Source organism: Taudactylus pleione, unplaced genomic scaffold (assembly GCF_031769625.1).
Source record: "Taudactylus pleione unplaced genomic scaffold, aTauple2 ptg000607l, whole genome shotgun sequence".
NCBI classification, from domain to species: Eukaryota; Metazoa; Chordata; class Amphibia; order Anura; family Myobatrachidae; genus Taudactylus; species Taudactylus pleione.
The window spans coordinates 2,222,262-2,242,270 of record NW_028285009.1 but is presented as its reverse complement, the minus strand read 5'-3'; the positions used below and the strand labels follow the sequence as shown (position 1 = coordinate 2,242,270).

At 45.7% G+C, this 20,009-nt stretch overlaps 1 protein-coding gene across 3 annotated transcripts in view; it reads right to left on the bottom strand.

The window, feature by feature from the left end:
• The window catches only part of NCKIPSD (NCK interacting protein with SH3 domain), a 132,635-nt gene that overhangs the window by 40,059 nt on the left and 72,567 nt on the right, over positions 1-20,009 (bottom strand). For all 3 annotated transcript variants that reach the window (XM_088454016.1, XM_088454015.1, XM_088454014.1), the window contains exons 2-5: positions 6,191-6,303; positions 4,754-4,955; positions 4,585-4,672; positions 1,855-2,429 (exon numbers count right to left, since the gene is read on the bottom strand). In XM_088454016.1, the coding sequence (XP_088310142.1) occupies positions 1,855-2,429; positions 4,585-4,672; positions 4,754-4,955; positions 6,191-6,237 (912 nt within the window). In that variant the 5' untranslated portion in view covers positions 6,238-6,303. The remainder of the gene's footprint in view (positions 1-1,854; positions 2,430-4,584; positions 4,673-4,753; positions 4,956-6,190; positions 6,304-20,009) is intronic.

Genomic DNA, 20,009 nt, shown 5'->3' with positions numbered 1-20,009 from the left:
GCAGAGGGTACAATAGGTGAAAAGTTTCCGACTTTTCGCGTCTAATTAAATACGGGCCTAAGCCTGATAAAACACACAGGATTTTTTGAGCAATTTCAGGGTCAGATACTCCGCTTTCTTTTATCGCCAGATTCATTGGTACTCTCAGATATAGGGGAAAGTACTCCCCTTTAGACTTTGCCTTGTATACAGATTGGTTCATGTATATAAAAGAGGGCCGATTTCATAGGAGACCACCAGTGTCTGAATTTTACTAGGTTTATTATATCAGAACGCTTTCATGATTTCACGACTGCACGCCCCACAGAGTTACTATCGCTGGATCAGCTAGAATACCATTACCTATAGCAGAGCTTTTCAATTCCATTCCTCAGGTACCTCTAATACCACTTTCAGATATAAAAATCCCGGCTTCAACCCGGTTCAGACCCAGGACACTGAGCACGGCTTGAAGCCGAGCTACCCCTTTCCACACTTAAAGTGCATACACACGTAACGATTTTTTGAACGATTTAACTAGAAGGACGTCGTTATCGTTCAATCGTTGAAAAAATCGTTCAGTTTCTGAGTTTTAACGGACGATTATCGTTCATGCACGTTCCCGATTGTAGTTCATTCTAACTGACCAACTTAACGATTTTCATTAAGGGAAGTTACAAAATTCGTTCACTACACTATAAATAATCTGACAGAAAATAGTTGGTAACAAAATCGTTGTGTGTATGCAGCTTCGGGGGAACACCCCTTTCCACACTTAGGGGGAACACCCCTTTCCACATCAGGGGGAACACCCCTTGCCACACTTGAGCCGTGTCGTCGACCCGGGTTGCAAGTCTCGGGAAAAACCCTGCTAACGAGCTGGGTTGCGTAACCCGGGTCGCACCTTTCAGACATACGCCAGACCTGGGTGGATGCACGTTCATGCGCAAAAACCCAGGTTTTAAGTCTGAAAGGGTTATTACAGTGCATGTTTTCCAGATTTATTTAGCTGGTGCATAGGAGTAATAATTACTAGCGGACACATTTTAAAAGAACTACAGGTGGAGCTAATTATTTCACTTGTGAGACTGAGATCAGTAAAACATGCTCTATTAGGGGTCCCTGAGGACAGGAGTTGGGAAGCACTGACATATAGGACAGTACAGTGACATGCATTACACAGGCAGGATAGCGAATAGCTGCCATGCAGACTGTGGGGCTGATTCAGTAAGGATCGCCAACTGCTAGAACGCACGCACCGCAGTTGCTAATATTAGCAGTGAAATGTTTGCAATCGCATTGCGATCACAGCTTACCATAAGGACCCACACTTCCCCTTACTCACATCCGTATACTTCAGTAACATAGCAAAATAAACGGTAACATCGGACCCATACGCACAGGTAAGGCAGGCGAGACCTCACTCAGGAATTGCCAACTTCAGGTCACGCTACGAGGTCCTAGGCTGCGCATGGAATTGCAATGGATAATTTCTGCACGCCCACGCAACGCCGTCCCAACGCAACTGGCACGCCTGCGTTCGCCCGACCACCCTCCCCCCGCCCCCGTCACCACCCACAAACGGCACTACCTGTCAATCGCTGTGCTCGGGGTCTGCGTATCCTCTGCAAACGCATTTCCCACCGCAAATGCTAGTTTGTGCACTGCGATGCATGTACACTGCGAATTAATCGACAGATTGCGAGCGTCTTTACAGCTGTGATCACCACCAATGAAATTGTGGCTGGATAAGTTTCACACTTGTTTTATTGCACATAAAGCCCACGCCAAGAGATGATAGGCACGGCATACCTATGTATTATAGAGTACTGATCGGTACACACCAGGAATATCAGTGACACCAGTGTTCCTTACCTTGCTCTCTACTAAAGAGATGAGAATCTGCTCCATCAGGGGTCCTGTAGACGGGACAGACGTCTGAATGTGTCCTACGATCACACCAATGGCCACGCGGGATAGTTCATAACTGAGGTTGGTGTTTTTCCTAACCAGTTCAATCAACTCGGCCCCGATGGTTGTCGGGACAGTTACGGCGGAGGTTGTAGTGTCTGGCGTTGCAGATTTCAAAGGGGATTTTGTTTTGCCGTCTTGGTTGACAGAATTGAATGCTTCCAAGCAGGGGGGGGCTGGGGCGGTTCTCTTGGTGTGTGGATTCTTGTCGTTTTCTATGGGGTTCTCCTTGTCGGAGACGCCGGAGGCTACTCTCTTGCAGTGGGAGTTTGGCATTCCCGGCACGGAGGAACAGGTGTCCAGACTTTGAGACACTGTAGTATGTGCACTTCTACTGGGTACAGGTGGGGGGGTGTTACTGGGGCTGGAAGCGGTGGTGTGATGAGAAGAGTCCGAGGAAGTGGTACGCACAGTGTCGAGAGAGGACATACTCGTTGTGGACATGTTGAATATTGACCTTGAAGTCTTGTCAACGCCATCTGGTAAGTGATAAAAGAAGCTGCATGTAAAGATACACAGAAAATGAAAACGCTCTTTAAATAGGTAATTGCTTTAAGTGGCTACATCCATGTGATTTAGGGGGAGGGGGGCATTTTCCCAGCATCCTTTGTGACATACCTAAACTAAGCAACAGCATTCACAATGGAACAACATACTACAGACTACCAACTTGGGACACGCTATCCACGATACACTGGTCTACCACCAGGTGATACACAGAGCATGCCAGCTGATTGGCCATTTATTATTAGCATTTATTTATAAGGCACCACAAATTTCTGCAGCGCCGCACAGGACAAAAATACCGTATTACCAGAAATACATAGTAACAGTATTACCAGAAATGCATAGTAACCGTATCACCAGAAATACATAGTAACCGTATCACCAGAAATACATAGTAACCGTATCACCAGAAACACATAGTAACAGTATCACCAGAAATACATAGTAACCGTATCACCAGAAATACATAGTAACACTATCACCAGAAATACATAGTAACCGTATCACCAGAAATGCATAGTAACCGTATCACCAGAAATACATAGTAACCGTGTCACCAGAAATACATAGTAACAGTATCACCAGAAATACATAGTAACAGTTGGGAGCAGAAAAGTGATACATAAAAAAAGAAATCGTACACTCACAAGCATGTAGTTGCAAATGTGGGAATAATACTGACATTTAACAAATGTGGGCATAATGCCAGCATATAATAAATAATAGACAGATGATTTGGGTCACTGAGACCCTCACAACAAGCGGAGAGGGTAGAAACGGGTTGGGTATGAAATGCTGACGACTGGGAAGTAGTCTGACAAAGTCGCGACGCCGCAAGCTCGAACGCTGAAAATCCAGACTGGTAAGTACCCTATCCCTGTTATCTCACGATGGGGCGAGCTGGGAAACCTGAATAGCTCACCAACTGGAAAAACACTACAACTTTACAAATGCATGGTGTTGCACCACACCAGGGGGGAGTATAACTGTAAATAACTTTTTCGCACAGACCACGGAGACAATTGTGCTGCAGTGGTATAAACAAGACAAGACATGACTGTTAATACCAAGTCAAGGAGGAACATTACTAGCACGTGTCAGATTAAAGGGGAACTAAAAATACACGCAGAATGCCAACCAGACAACAGGATATTCCACACTATGCATATTTGCAGGATTCTATTCTATAAATCTCCAGGTTTTATAAATAGAAAAAAAAAAAAAAAAAGGTTCATTTGTACTAAACAGAGGATTTGGGAGACGGGAATCGTGTATCACAGAACTTCCCCAGCTGACGTCGGATGTACATAGCTACAAATTCCTGTATTCCTGTGTACATTTTACTCTGCACCAAACACACAGCACTTAGGACGTTGGGGCATCGTGTTCTATTTAAAGAGATAGTGACGGTCCATACGGTATGAATGTATAGGTCTGAGCAGACAGACTAAGAGATGTGATCTGAATTAAGGGCCTGATTCAGCACGGATTGCAACTGCAACAGCGTACGCAGACGGCCAATTGTCGTGTACTGCGCAAGCACTGCGATCACAAAGACCACGGAAAGCCATTGCAGAGTGAGTAACCGGTAGTCTGCGTTTGGGGGTGGTGACGGGGAGGGATGGCGGGCAGAGAAACACAGACGTGCCATTCCGTTTTAACACCGTTCCGGGGCCGTGCATAAATTAGCCACTTCGACGGTATACTTGAGTACTCCCTGCGTGCGACGAGGTTGCTAATTTCTGAGTAAGGTCTGATCTGCTGTAATTGTGTGTGAGGGTCCGATGTTACTCGATGTTCCCGATGTACACGCCGGAATGCTCTATGTAGGCTGTGCGACGGCATTGCGATTGCACTCATTAGCATATTTTCACAGCAGAACTGCGTGCGTAATCGCAATAGCTATCCAGCTTTACGTCTAACAAAAGCCACGCATATTAAAATTAGCGTTCACAGGGCCCTCTGGTTGCTTTTAAAAGAACTGTGCGACTATACTAACTAATAAATGTAATACATTCCCTGCAACATCAGAATAACTATAAAGTTACATACATTTTATTCTTGCTCATGAATAACATGGCCTGATCCGGATATTGGGAAAAATAATGCCCTTAATGGAAGACTTACCTTTAGTAGTTTGCGTTAGCGGCGCGTTTCGATGTTTCTCTGGTGGGGGTGGTGTAATAGGAGCGGCACGTCGGGGCTGGGGAGGAACCTGAACAGAGAGGTTTTCATTTCAATATTTAAATAACACACCCAAAGCTACAATTATCTCAGTACACAAAGTCCCTCGTACCTGGTAGGGGCTGCTATCCTCAGACTCAATCTCCGTGTTGGGTAAGCTCATGTGCCGATCCAGGCCAGTCCTGCAAATGCCGTTGGGCTGTCGCCCGGAATCTAAATGGTAATTGCTGGAGGAGGAGGTCATGGAATTTGTCTGGCCGGTCGGGGAGTGGGTTCTTCGGGATTGTGTTTCTTTCCTATGATGAATAAGTTTCCTTCAATGGCGGGAAAAAAAAATAAAGAAAAAAAATAAAGCAAAATTATAGATTTCACGCAAAAATGGAATAGAAATATTATATATATATATATGTATACATATATATATACACACATATATATATATATATATATATATATATACACACACACACACATATATACTTACACACACACTGAAATACCGGCTGTCAAGATGCTCGGTATCCCGACAGGGGTCGGGTAAGTATAATAATCCTCCCCCCTTCTCCCCCCTTGGTGCCTAAACCTAACCGTCCTCCCTTAGCGCTTAACCCTAACCTCCCCCCCAAAGCCAAAGCCTAACCCCCCCCCCCCCCAGGGTGCCTAGACCTATCCTCCCCCCTGTGGCGAAGAGCTAAGATTTGGGCCGGTCATCTCTAGGTCTGTGGAGGCCAATCGTTTTACAGGACTGGCCCTGGTGCTGCGGGTAGGCTGGGGTTGTAGAAAATGTAAGGGGTAAGACTGGATGTTCTAAATCTGGTTTTACCATGCGATTTAGCCTAAACCCCAACACATCGGATGCAACTTTGAGACTGAAAAATCCCCGATAGTGAATCTACATAACATACAAATGATAATGAAGCCATGAGTTTAAGCTCCAGTCAGCTCTGGAAGTATTTCACAACCAGACAATGTTTTTAATCAACTTGTATAGCTGAAGGGACACTGGGCCTGATTCAGAGCCGAACGCTCTGACCAGAGCGCTCGCTCTGAATCAGGGCCCTCCTCCCTAAAAATGGAGCGGCCTCTTGGACGCTCGCATAGCTGTGGGTTACCACCCACAGCTTATGCGAGCGTCCATGATGATGGTCGCGATGGTCAAGACCATCGCGACCATCGGGCTTGCGACGAGACCCTGCGGTAGGGTCTCGCTGCCGCAAGCCCTGGAGTGATTTTGGCTCTATCAGAGCCAAAATCACTCCCACTGACATCACTACTGATGTCAGTGGGGCCGGACTCCGATGGTAGGCGTTCCCATGGGAACGCCTCCGTCTGGCAGCCACGCCCCCGGCACGCACACCAAAGGGGGCGTGCTATCACTCACCATCGACAGCACGCCCCCTTTGGTGCGAGACCCCGGGTCTCGCGCATGCGCACGACAGAGCTCCCTCCATCGTGCGCATTCGCCCAACATCGACCCGCTTGCGAGCAGGTCTGAATGACCCCCACTGTCTTGTGGAGTCATCTCCTCCTCACCATCTGGAGTACTTACTGAAGGACATCTCTCTGCTCCAGGTTGTATTTACCCCCGTTCTTCATGGCTGCATTGTGAACGGTCTCAATGGCTCGATCGATAGACTGGAGTACAACATCCTGTTCCTGTACCTGGATATGAAGAAACGCTGTGGTTATAGACATGTAAACCAAAATAAAACTTCAACATTTACAATAATACTTAAACATTTAATAGGTTGCGCAAAGCTACCATCAGTACCCTTTCTCTCTAAAGCACCCACATTAAAGGGAATAAGGTTACCAGAAAAAAAAAAAAAAACTACACTGAAACCAGAAAGTAATTATTCCGGCTGAAATGAGCCTACAATCACATGCTGAACCACACCTGTTCCTAGTTAGCTGATGGCATCACCAACTTGGCCCAGTATAGCCACCTGTGTAACCAGGGGACCTTCCTCCATGAAGGATCCGACTGGAAACAATCGCTATAGACCTGTGTGTATGGTCCTCCTCCAACAGCAATAGGAGGCTCGCATGTGTGAGCAGAGAGAGCAATGGTACCGGCTGGGAGCGGGCGGTCTTAGGGAGGGCCGGTAGTAGAATAGGCTTCTTTGAAGAAGTTCGTCTTCAGCGAGTGTTTACAGATTTGAAAGATTGGGGAGAACCTGATAAGACGGAACAGAGTTTTCCATAATTGAGAAGATACACACACATGCATAGTCTTCATCTGTGCATGTAATGAGGTTACATAGAGAGTAAATAGTGCAGGGATCCATTGGGACAAAATTCATGGCTGAGGTCAAGTTACAGAAAGCTTAGGACACTTTCCCATGTTCTTTACACAAATACAGGAGCACCTGGAACTATAGTGATTACCTAACTGACATTGCCAAATTCTACACCTCCTAGCACCTTTCTCCTGGAGCCGTAGACTATGTAGGTTTAGGGGTCCCCGGGGGGACTTGGGGTTAGGCACCCCCCATGGAGGTTAGGTTTAGGCTAGGGGAAGGGGGCGGGGGTTAGCGTTAGGCTCCCCGCGGGGAGGACTAAGGTTTAGCCGGCGGGGTAGGGGGGTTTGGTTTAGGCACTTGGGGGGAAGGTTAGGGTTAAGCACCCCTAAGGGAGGGTTAGGGGGTAGAAATAGGTTAGTCAATAATTACCTTAGGACGATCGGGATTTCCTCCTCTGCCGGGATGCCGGTCGGGATTCCAACCGCCGGGCATGGGTCCAACGTTAAATCATACCGATTCCTATTATCGGCGACCTTACAAATAAGCATCCAGCATGGGCACAGAGTTAGCCTCTGGGTAATATCTCCTCCATCACTGCAGTACGGCATAGTAATGTACAAAGTAATCTAGCCCAAATATTATGGCTACAGACTTCGTGATAAAACTCGTTGCATAGGATAAATGGTGCTCCAGCCAATCAGCTCCCAACTGTCTTTTTTCAAACAGATGACAGTTATGAGCCGATTGGCTGGAGCACCATTATACGCAACGAGCTTAAATCACTCCTTGCATATGATAAAACTAGTTGATAAATGAGGCCTTTTATTATTCCCGAAGACACAGATGTAGAAACTAGGGATGTGCAGGCTCGGTTCTACTCGGTTCCGTTCGTTTTTTTTTCCCGAATCTTATTGGGTTTCAGCTGTCACGAGTTTTGGATAGCCAATAAGATTCGGGAAAAAAAACCGAACGGAACCGAGTAGAACCGAGCCTGCACATCCCTAGTAGAAACGATCGTCCTCAACATAAAACACAATTAATATGGAGAACATACAATGAAAATAACAACCAATACTTATAAATATTATATTAATCTGGTTCCATTTTTTGTCATGATGCAGATGAATCTGGGGACCAGCACAGCAAGCTATGGTATATTTATTATTAATAAAAGATTATCAACACCAATAACCATTAATATGTAGCTTATACAGACTGTTAAGAACCGTTACAGTGAAATGAGCAGACTACTGCGTGACGCTCCCATGCCATTGTCGAAGTCAAATAATTGGATGAAGTTGTTTGCAATTATTATCTAGTGATGCTAGCGTCTTTGTATGAAAACATGCGACTAGCACGCTAGCGTGTATTTGCACATCACATGCGAACGCATTTTTTTACATATGCATATTTATACATTTGCACACATACACTTATAAAATGGTTCCTACACACTGGGCCTCATTCAGAGGCGGTCGTAGGCTGCAAGCGGTCGTTCTGAAACAGGGCGGAAGCTTGCAACCTGAACAGCCGCCTCCATGTAGGTCGTTAGGCTGTGGGTTAACACCCACAGCTCTAACGACCGACAAGGGTGATGGTCGCGATGGTCAAGACCATCGCGACCATCGGGGCTTACGACGAGACCCTAAGGTAGGGTCTCGTCAACCTTAAGCACCAGGGAGCTTCCTACTCTGATCGAGCAGGAAGCTCCCCACTGACATCACTGATGATGTCAGTGGGGCCGCCCCCAAACGGCAAGCGTTCCTACTGGAACGCCTCCATTTGGCCAGGCACGCCCCCGGCACGCCCAGCAAACGGGGCGAGCTGTCACTCAACATCGACAGCTCGCCCCGTCTGCGACGAGACCCCTAACGACGGCTCCGTCGTGCGCATGCGCTGTGGGGCAACATCGAGTCGGTCGTGAGCGCTCAACGCTCACGACCGACTCTGAATGAGCTCCACTGTCTTTATAACCAGGGTTGATAAGACTTATTTATAGTTCAAAATAATAATGTAAGATATACCTTATATAGAGATCTAAGGTTCAGAATACAGAGGACATATCATGTTTGGTATCATTCTAAATCCCTATTTATTTTCGCAGACATCCGTTCCTATCGGCAAATAGATCGTACCTTGCGTATGCAAGTTATTGATGATAGGGAATTAATGATCAGAATGCTATTGTTTGTGTAATGTAAATTGACCAGTTTGAACTAGGGCCCTCATTCAGAGCCGGACGCTATTTGCGGTCGTTCATTTAAAAACAAGGGGTGACTATTCAAATGATCCGTACGCACATTGCAGTCTGCTCACACCTCTAAGTCTGAACGAGCGAGCAAAACATACGCTCGTTTATTTCTTAAAAACGCCCCCTGGCCGCTGGCATCCTACGTCATGTCCGCTATTTATTAGATTAATCGAGTACATCGACCAGCGTATGAACTGCTCGCTATTCTTGTGGTTGGTGTTTGCTACCACAAATTTGCGTGCAGTTCTGGCTATAAAATAACCCAGTGACGTGGTCAATGACGCTGCTGTTTTAAATATACACACCCATAAAACGCCCGTTTTGACCTTTAAGCACGCCTGCTTTCGGATCTCCACTCCCCATTTTCAAACACCTTCCCCTGTTACCACCCACATACGCCTCATTCTGTCACTCAAAATAGCAGGCACTCGCTATATAGCGTACAAAGGATTTTCGGCCGCACTGACTGGTTCGCGCATGCGTACTAAAAAGCGTACGCATGCGCATATGTGCAAACATCGCTCGGAACGAGCGTACTGCCGCTAACGAGCGGCTCTGAATGAGGGCCTAGGTTTTTCAGAGGGAAATCATGTCTGCAGCAGTTGGAGATCTCACCTCTATCTTTTGTGGGCACCCTTTGAACTGTCCAATGTCCTGTTTTACACCTGTTTTTACACCCTAACTTTTGCCTCTGTATCCATAAAGCTACCAATTCAGTGGTGTTATACTATTACATGCTAATTTACCTGGTTAAAGCACTTTGATTATAAACAAACAGGCAGAGTAATACAATGTAAAAGTGTTAATGATTATTGTTTTTCAATCATTGAATGCTTATCCAGAGGATGCTGATTTACTAAAACTAGTCACCATGGCTTTTCCGCTGCCTAATTGTTGGATTGCAGTTTTGATTTATCAAAAAAAAAAAGTTATTCAAAGTATAAGTAGCTGGGAGAGCGTGAGAGAGTATAATAGACCTTACCGGACAGAATGCTGGAGGGAGAGTCCTGGTTTAGAGGAGCGTCATACGCCAAGCACAGTGATATAAAGTAACAAATGACTGGGGAATGTACAACCGTGGCCAAAAGTTTTGAGAATGACACAAGTATTGGTTTTCACAAAGTTTGCTGCTTCAGTGTTTTCAGACCTGTTTGTCAGATGTTACTATGGTATACTGAGGTAACATTACAGCATTTCATAAGTGTCAGATGTTACTATGGTATACTGAGGTAACATTACAGCATTACATAAGTGTCAGATGTTACTATGGTATACTGAGGTAACATTACAAGCATTACATAAGTGTCAGATGTTACTATGGTATACTGAGGTAACATTACAGCATTACATAAGTGTCAGATGTTACTATGGTATACTGAGGTAACATTACAGCATTACATAAGTGTCAGATGTTACTATGGTATACTGAGGTAACATTACAGCATTACATAAGTGTCAGATGTTACTATGGTAAACTGAGGTAACATTACAGCATTACATAAGTGTCAGATGTTACTATGGTATACTGAGGTAACATTACAGCATTACATAAGTGTCAGATGTTACTATGGTATACTGAGGTAACAATACAGCATTACATAAGTGTCAGATGTTACTATGGTATACTGAAGTAACATTACAGCATTACATAATGTAATTGTCAATAAAGCCTGTGACACTTAAGTTTATGCAAAGAGTCAATATTTGCAGTGTTGACCCTTCTTTTTCAAGACCCCTGCAATGCACCCTGGCATGCTGTCACTCACCTTCTGGGCCACATACTGACTGATGGCCGCACATTCTTGCCTAATCAATGCTTGGAGTTTGTCAGAATTTGTCCTGTGTCATGCCAACAGTAAAGCATCCTGAGACCATTCATGTGTGAGGCCTGCTTCTCAGCCAGGGGACTGGGCTCACTCACAATTTGCCTAAGAATACAGCCATGAATAAAGAATGGTACCAAAACATCCTCCAAGATCAACTACTCCCAATCATCCAAGAACATTTTGGTGACGAACAATGCCTATTCCAGCATGATAGTTATCATTTTGGCCTTATGGCAAGGTGCTCCAAGTGGCTTGGGGAACAAAACATCAAAATTTTGGGTCCATGGCCAGGAAACTCCCCAGACCTTAATCCCATTGAGAACTTGTGGTGAATCCTCAAGAGGTGGGTGTACAAACAAAAACCCACAAATTCTGAAAAACTCCAAGCATTGATTAGGCAAGAATGGGCGGCCATCAGTCACTATGTGGCCCAGAATTTGATTGACAGCATGCCAGGGCGAATTGCAGGGGTCTTGAAAAAGAAGGGTCAACACTGCAAAAACTTAAGGTAATTGTCAATAAAGCCTCTGACACTTATGTAATGCTGTAATGTTACTTCAGTATACCATAGTAACATCTGACACTTATGAAATGCTTGTAATGTTACCTCAGTATACCATAGTAACATCTGACACTTATGTAATGCTGTAATGTTACCTCAGTATACCATAGTAACATCTGACACTTATGTAACGCTGTAATGTTACCTCAGTATACCATAGTAACATCTGACACTTATGTAACGCTGTAATGTTACCTCAGTATACCATAGTAACATCTGACACTTATGTAACGCTGTAATGTTACCTCAGTATACCATAGTAACATCTGACACTTATGTAACGCTGTAATGTTACCTCAGTATACCATAGTAACATCTGACACTTATGTAACGCTGAAATGTTACCTCAGTATACCATAGTAACATCTGACACTTATGTAATGCTGAAATGTTACCTCAGTATACCATAGTAACATCTGACACTTATGTAATGCTGTAATGTTACCTCAGTATACCATAGTAACATCTGACACTTATGTAACGCTGTAATGTTACCTCAGTATACCATAGTAACATCTGACACTTATGTAACGCTGTAATGTTACCTCAGTATACCATAGTAACATCTGACACTTATGTAATGCTGTAATGTTACCTCAGTATACCATAGTAACATCTGACACTTATGTAATGCTGAAATGTTACCTCAGTATACCATAGTAACATCTGACACTTATGTAATGCTGTAATGTTACCTCAGTATACCATAGTAACATCTGACACTTATGTAATGCTGTAATGTTACCTCAGTATACCATAGTAACATCTGACACTTATGAAATGCTTGTAATGTTACCTCAGTATACCATAGTAACATCTGACACTTATGTAATGCTGTAATGTTACCTCAGTATACCATAGTAACATCTGACTTATGTAATGCTGTAATGTTACCTCAGTATACCATAGTAACATCTGACACTTATGAAATGCTTGTAATGTTACCTCAGTATACCATAGTAACATCTGACAAAAAGGTCTAAAAACACTGAAGCAGCAAACTTTGTGAAAACCAATACTTGTGTCATTCTCAAAACTTTTGGCCATGGCTGTACACTAGTGTGATACAATGTAGTACTGATCAAGCAGCATATTTACTCCATGGCCAAACATGGCAAAACACACTAGAGATTAATTTTGTTTAACACCTATATAGTGATGCACCCTACTCCCTTTCCCATTTTACAGGATCAGGCCCAGGTATAACAAAACACACAAGGGAAAAGTATATCTCTATTACCATATATAAAATAGGTTCACATTTCTTCTAGGTTTAAACACAACCTTTGGGGGCAAGTCAGGTAAATGAGCTGTTGAATAGACGCCGGGAATGAGTGCCTGGAGATATTCTATTGTCCCCATCGCACTCTGGCCCTGATTCAGAGCCGCTCGCTATTTGCAAGCGCTCGCTCTGAATCAGGACAGGCGGGTTTTTTTTTGTTTTGTTTTTTAACTCCGATAATCGCGACCATCGGGCTTGCTCAATGAGACCCTTGTGGTAGGGTCTCGTCCATCGCAAGCCCCAGTGAACTTCCTGCTCTAATAGAGCAGGAAGTTCACTACTGACATTACGTGTGATGTCAGTAGGGCCGCCCACAAACGGTTTGTGCAGCCAACCCCCCGACCTGCCTACAAAACGACAGCCACCCTGTCTTGTAGCGAGCCTTAGAGCGAGTGATTTCTCGCTCGCTCCGGGGCTCACGCACGCCGTGTGTGCACACTGCCCGGCCATCGACCCGCTTTCGAGCGCTATGCGCTCGCGATCGGGTCTGAATCAGGCCCTCTGCACTGACTTCGGGAGACACACTTTATAGCTCCTAATGCCGGGTGTTTAGTTGCGGTAACCGGCATTCTCAAGGTGCCCCCACGCACATAGCGACTTTTTTCCCGATTTGGCCGATTCCGACACATTGGAACGACAGATCGGGTAAAAAATGTCCAAATCGTGAGTCCCCACTCACGATCACGATGCGCGCCCCCGCAGGTCGCACATCGCATCTTCAGATCTGCCGTGCAGTACGGCAGATCTGACAAACTAAACACAAATACACTGTAAAAACTCTGGCTGCAGGAGATCAGATGAAGATTGGAGAGCATATCGTATGCATATTGTGTTCATATCATGTGCATATCGTGTTCAGAGCTGCCAGGGAGAGTTTCAAGGGAAATTGGACACATCGTCGGATCGTGAGTACATCGGTATGTGTGTGGGCACCTTCAGTCTTAAGTGCCAGCCGCAATGCTATCAGCGCACACGCGAAGCCTACAACTAGCATCGCAGCATTAGCATAATCAGATTTCTGCTCGCACCTCAGGAGAGTGTGAGCAGAAATCCTTTAGTCACCGGTTAACAGCGCAGCCAAATGAATACTTACGGATACGTTGAACTACGGAGTCAAATTTTGATATTTAAATGCACCTTCAGTAGACACAATATCTGATGTCTCATGTTATTATTTTCAACTTTAGCACAATGCAAAAAACCTCCACTAACACCCCCTCCCCTCCCAATCACACACTGCGAGAAGATAAAGAGGTGCATCTTCATTTGAGGGTTTAAAAGTAAATCTGCCCCATTTCTAAGGGGCGTATGTATCAAAGCTTGATGTGAGATAAAACTGTGAAATATATATCACCAACCAATCAGCTCCAAACTATCATTTCTTAAACACAGCCTGCAAAATGTAAGTTAGAAGCTGATTGGTTGGTGATATGTATCAAAGCTTGATGTGAGATAAAATTGTGAGATATATATGTCCCTAAATCTGGTCATTCTATTTGATAAAATCCCAAAGCCTTTACTTTCGGAATAGATCAGTGTAGAAAAGGTTCATGAATCTGCTGGGGACCCTCACCTGGCCGCTAGCTGTCCTGACCATCGCCTCACCTGGTCAGTAGTTAGTCTATGGAAGGAGAGACTGATAAAGGTACCGGCTGCTTCCGGAGAGGTTAGTGAACACTTTGGCATATAAACCACAGCAATCGAGTATCCTCTGTAACCGTGGTAACAAGTAGCTTTCACAGCAAAACAATCTAATTATTGCACCGTGTTATCTACCTGCTTCAAAAGAAATCCTGGCACGTCGCATTTGGACGTCTACATAATGTTACCGAAATGTTATTATATTTTTTCTTCTTAGGTATAATTTAGGCGAGCGCAGGGCATCTCTCGCGCGCGTGTGACAAAATGCAATCATGTCATTTTATTACCTTCCACTTTAAGATGTAACCCTGACAGCGCTCTGCATTGTTTCCATTTAGTTTCCGTCTCCATAACGCGCACAGACTCTTTCGGAGACCAGCTGCTACTGAAATGTGAATAAGTGTAGACACTATTTGAAAATAAACTCGTCTTGGCAAAAAAAATAATAATAAAGCTCCTCAGTCCCAAAGCTACTGTCAGAGATGCAACCGGGAGACACAGGAAGACAGGGGGAGGGCGGGGGGGGGGGGGTATAAGGTTGCAGATATAATTCTATCACAGTCCTAGAGGTAGAAAGGACACAGCTAGGGGTGACACACACACACACACACTAAACAGCTTTCCTTAGCATTCTTCCCACTTAATTCTGCAACTGCTGGTGGATGTCTTCTTGCATTTTCCTCTCTGTGTCAGCGTTATAATAACACACAGCTGGGTGTCTGCTCGATTCTCAAAACAATTCTTTATGCCTTTGTTTTATAAATAATAATAATAATAATAATAATAATAATACCACAAACAGTATAAGTTTTCTGCATGGGTGACACAATGCTGGAACTAAGGGCCTGAATCAGAGCCGGACGCTATTTGCGCTCACTCGTCCAGAAAAAGGGGCTGGCTATTTAAATTAACCGTTCGCTCTTTGCGGTCTGTTGACGCCTCTATGTCTGAACGAGCGAACAAAACATGCGAACGTAATTTTGAGAAAAACGCCCCCTGGCCGCTCGCATCCTACGTCATGTCCGCTATTTATTAGATTAATCGAGTACATCGGACGGCGTATGAACTGCTCGCTATTCTTGTGGTTGGTTTTTCCTACCACAATCATGCGAGCAGTTCTAACTATAAAACAACCAAGTGACGTGGCCGATGACGCCGCTTTGTTAATTATGCACACCCATTAAACGCCCGTTTTGACCTTTAAGCACGCCTGCGTTCGGATCTCCACTCCCCGTTTTCAAGCACCTTCCCCTGTTACCACCCACAAACGCCTCATTCTGTCACTCAAATTAGCAGGCATTCGCTATTTAGCGAGCACACGATTTTCGGCCGCACTGACTGGTTCGCGCATGCGTATTAAAATCCGTACGCATGCGCAGTTGTGCGAACATCGGTCGGAACGAACGAGCGGCCGCTTCCGAGCGGCTCTGAATCAGGCCCTAGGTTTGGTGGCCACTTCTATCTCTGCTACCCATTAACTACCGATGCTAATGGGATGCAGTCAGGACGCGACTGTCAAATCCCGGCAGGGTACTAATGACAGGCGTCGAATCCCAACGCCTGTCATTATACCTACGCCGGGAGCCCGACACCCGGCATACCGATCAAAGGCAAGCCGGGCAGCGGCCGTGGGGTGGGGGCGAATTTGGGAGGGTTAGGGGCTCCCTGGGGGGGGACAGGGTTAGGCACCCCCTCCCCGGGAGGGTTAGGCACCCACCCAGGAGACTTAGGTTTAGGCTGCGTGGAAGGGGTGGGCTTAGATTTAGGCACTTACAGGGGGGGGGGGGGTTAGGCACTAGGGGGAGAGTTCGGGTTAGGGGGGGTAGGGTTAGTGATACTTACCTAAATCCCCTGTCGGGATTTCCACTGCTGCCGGTGTCGGGATTTGAACCGCCATACTGATTCCATGCTAATACCCAGTGCTGGCAGCACCGATGGCACATCTCTTAAGCTGGATACACACCTATACAATCCTGGGCCCGATCACCCAATATTGTGCCGACGACTGTATAGCGGTGTATGCAGAACAGTTAGCCGATAAACGGCTTATAACGCTCCTGCAGAGGTCGGGGATCAGGAGTTCGCATCTTACGTGCGGTTTAATTATTATCGTCCCGACCTCCAGATACCATAGAAACACATGCACACTGAGATTTACTAACACAGTGTGTACGGAGCTCGCAGGGGGATCATAGGGAGTCCAGCTGGGGAACACAGTACCCGGCTAATCGGGAGCTTTACCCAGCGAGTGATAGCAAAGATGTGTACCCAGCTTTAGTCCCTGGCTCTATTGCCAACTTCCCTACCACACCCATTCATTAATTTAAAAAGTGGGCTTAACACTGACCACCACTTATGTATTCTTTTATGGAAAAATGTATAAAAAATAAATGAAAGTGGTTTCCCTAGAGCCCAGTTCATGTGGGAGAAAACGCATTATTCAGGGCGCTGTACTGCCTCCAGATCGTGCCGCTCAGGAGGTATGGTGGACACACAGTATGGAAGATAGTCTTGGAAAGCTGAATCACGCCGTCAGGCTCTCGTGTTGTCTGGCTGAGGAAATGCTCTTCCTTAGATGGACGAGGCGCTGTGCCGCAGGGCAAACTATCCAAAATAAAATGAGTAAGAACTGTAAAAGGAGCTGATGCATGGCGTGCCGGTCTATGTAAAACATTTGTGGTATATGTGGAACATTCCACAGTCTTTGAATAGAAAAATAATAATTCCCTGGCAATTAGTGATACATTTTTAAGAATGGAAATATCACAAATCAGAAAAGTTTACCAAGCCTGATGGACTCCCCCCTTGGATTGATATGACGGAATCAGTATTATATCCCGCCGGACGTCAGCCCTGCGCATGTAATACCGACGAAATAAGCTAGAAAGGACCAGTTCCCAACAGGGTAAGTATCTAATCTATCCCCAACTTTCCCCCCTCCCCCAACCCTCCCTTAGGGGTGCCTAACCCTACCCACCTCCCCAAGTGCCTAACCCTAACCTCCCTCCAGGGGTGCCTAAACCTAACCCCCCCCCGCTCCCCGCACCCTAAATCTATCCTCACCCTGGGGGTGCCTAACCCTAACCCACCCTTCCGCTAGCCTAACCCTAACCCTCCTGGGGGGGTGCCTATCCCTAAGTTCCCTCAAGGAGCCCCTAACCTAACCTTCCCCCCCGCGCAGCTGACCGCTGCTGCTGCCACCCGGCTTGCCTTCGTGCGGTCGGCATTTTGACCGTCGGCTTCCTGACTGCATACCGATACGACAGCTAAATCACAAAAATAAAATAAAATGGCGTTACTCCCATAAGAGAAAACACTTTGTTGTAGGTACCCAATTCCTCACAATCCGTTCTGCTCTGCTGTGTCAGTCCCTACACTCCTTGCCTGTATTTTACAGAAACCAACACTATATATTTCTGCTTGTATATAAGGCGGATTGCCCCCATTCACCGCTACAGGACTTTTTCAGGCAGAACATCCACTCACGCACAACAGGACCTTCTTCTATCCTCCAAACATTCTTTGAGAACTCACCTCTTCAAGCAGATTATCAAATCCCTTAACCACTCACATAACCCTCATAAACTATTCTAATAGCTCACCTCTACACAGTTCACACAAAATTTACATATGTTCTCGTTCAACACTCATGCAAACCACTGGCCCCTCGCCAACATTGTGTGACTTGATCATTTAACCCACCAAGAACCTTTTACCATTGCAATCTGGCTAGACAAATTGACACACTTCTCCTTACAGTTAATGGGGCTAATTCAGCAAAGGACGGTGTGACCGGATGGCCTCAACTCAACACCCGATCACTGATTAGTCTTTTTCCTCACTGGATCTTGGGGTATCAGGGATTCCCTGTTACTGTGAGTAACCGCCTGTTCCTGACTCCGCCCACTGTGCAGTGGACGTGTAATGTTGCTGCCACCATTAAACTTCTACCATCGGCGTTCGGAAGCGCTTACGTACACCCAGACTCCTACCGCCGGCACCTGCGTCGACGAGCTGTGGCCATACCTCCTGATCGGTGGTGGCCGATACTCTCTGATCCCTCGCAATGGACCCAGGCTCTGCACGGTAGCTGGCAGAGGGCTTGAGCTTGGAGATACTGGGCTCAATCCAGAACAGCCGGAGAACGGAATAGTGTTTGGGGCAATTCTCTTATCGCAGGAGTCAGATGTAGTCATTGTAAAGACAAGAGGCTTATTGCTCAGATAGTCTGAAGCTTAAGGGGGTGGTCAGCATACAGATGTTTCACAGCAGTACAGTTCACATGCCCTCTTTATATCCCATTCTTACACACAATACCAAAGGGGGTAAATCCGCCCTATGTTCCTTTTAGCCAATCATGCTAGCTCACAAAATATGAATCAACACATCTTACATTCTAAAGGAACTGACATAATTTCCTCGTTCCCACCCAAAAACAGTCGGCTTTCCTAAAGCACAAACTGCGTTAGCATATACGGTCTCTCAAAAGGTAAATATAATGCAAATTTCAATGGCATTCGTCCTTTTACATATCTAACGCTGCCCATCCAGTAGCAGACCATAGAAACAACAGCACGATTACGACATTGAAATCGTGCTGCTGTTTCTATGTCTGTGATGAGCCTGCACTGAACGAGCAGTCGTTCAGTGCAGGCTCAAGCAATCATCCGGCAACATGCTGAACCTGACGTTATCGTCAGGTTGACCAGCATGTTTGCCCGATGATTGATGTCGGAAACGACCAGCGGGCGCGCGCATCGCTGGTCGTTTCCGACTATAAAGTGCCCGATTTGCGGACGATTGGCAAGCGATTTCACGATAACGACGTTGTTATCGTGCAATCGCCTGTCAAAATCGCCTAGTGGATGGACAGCATAAGGCTAAAACCAGTTTTGGCGTTCCCAGTCTGAATACCTTCTAAGTTCTTAGGAAGTTTCACACAATAGGAGCTTCTTAAAAACAAACAAAAGGTTTTCTGCAAACTTGCTGGGTATTTTACACAGACACACACCGGAGACCTCTGGGAAAACTTGCTGGGTATTTTACACAGGGACACACCGGAGACCTCTGGGAAAACTTGCTGGGTATTTTACACAGGGACACACCGGAGACCTCTGGGAAAACTTGCTGGGTATTTTACACAGGGACACACCGGAGACCTCTGGGAAAACTTGCTGGGTATTTTACACAGGGACACACCGGAGACCTCTGGGAAAACTTGCTGGGTATTTTACACAGGGACACACCGGAGACCTCTGGGAAAACTTGCTGGGTATTTTACACAGAGACACACCGGAGACCTCTGGGAAAACTTGCTGGGTATTTTACACAGGGACACACCGGAGACCTCTGGGAAAACTTGCTGGGTATTTTATACAGACACACACCGGAGACCTCTGGGAAAACTTGCTGGGTATTTTATACAGACACACACCGGAGACCTCTGGGAAAACTTGCTGGGTATTTTACACAGACACACACCGGAGACCTCTGGGAAAACTTGCTGGGTATTTTATACAGACACACCGGAGACCTCTGGGAAAACTTGCTGGGTATTTTATAC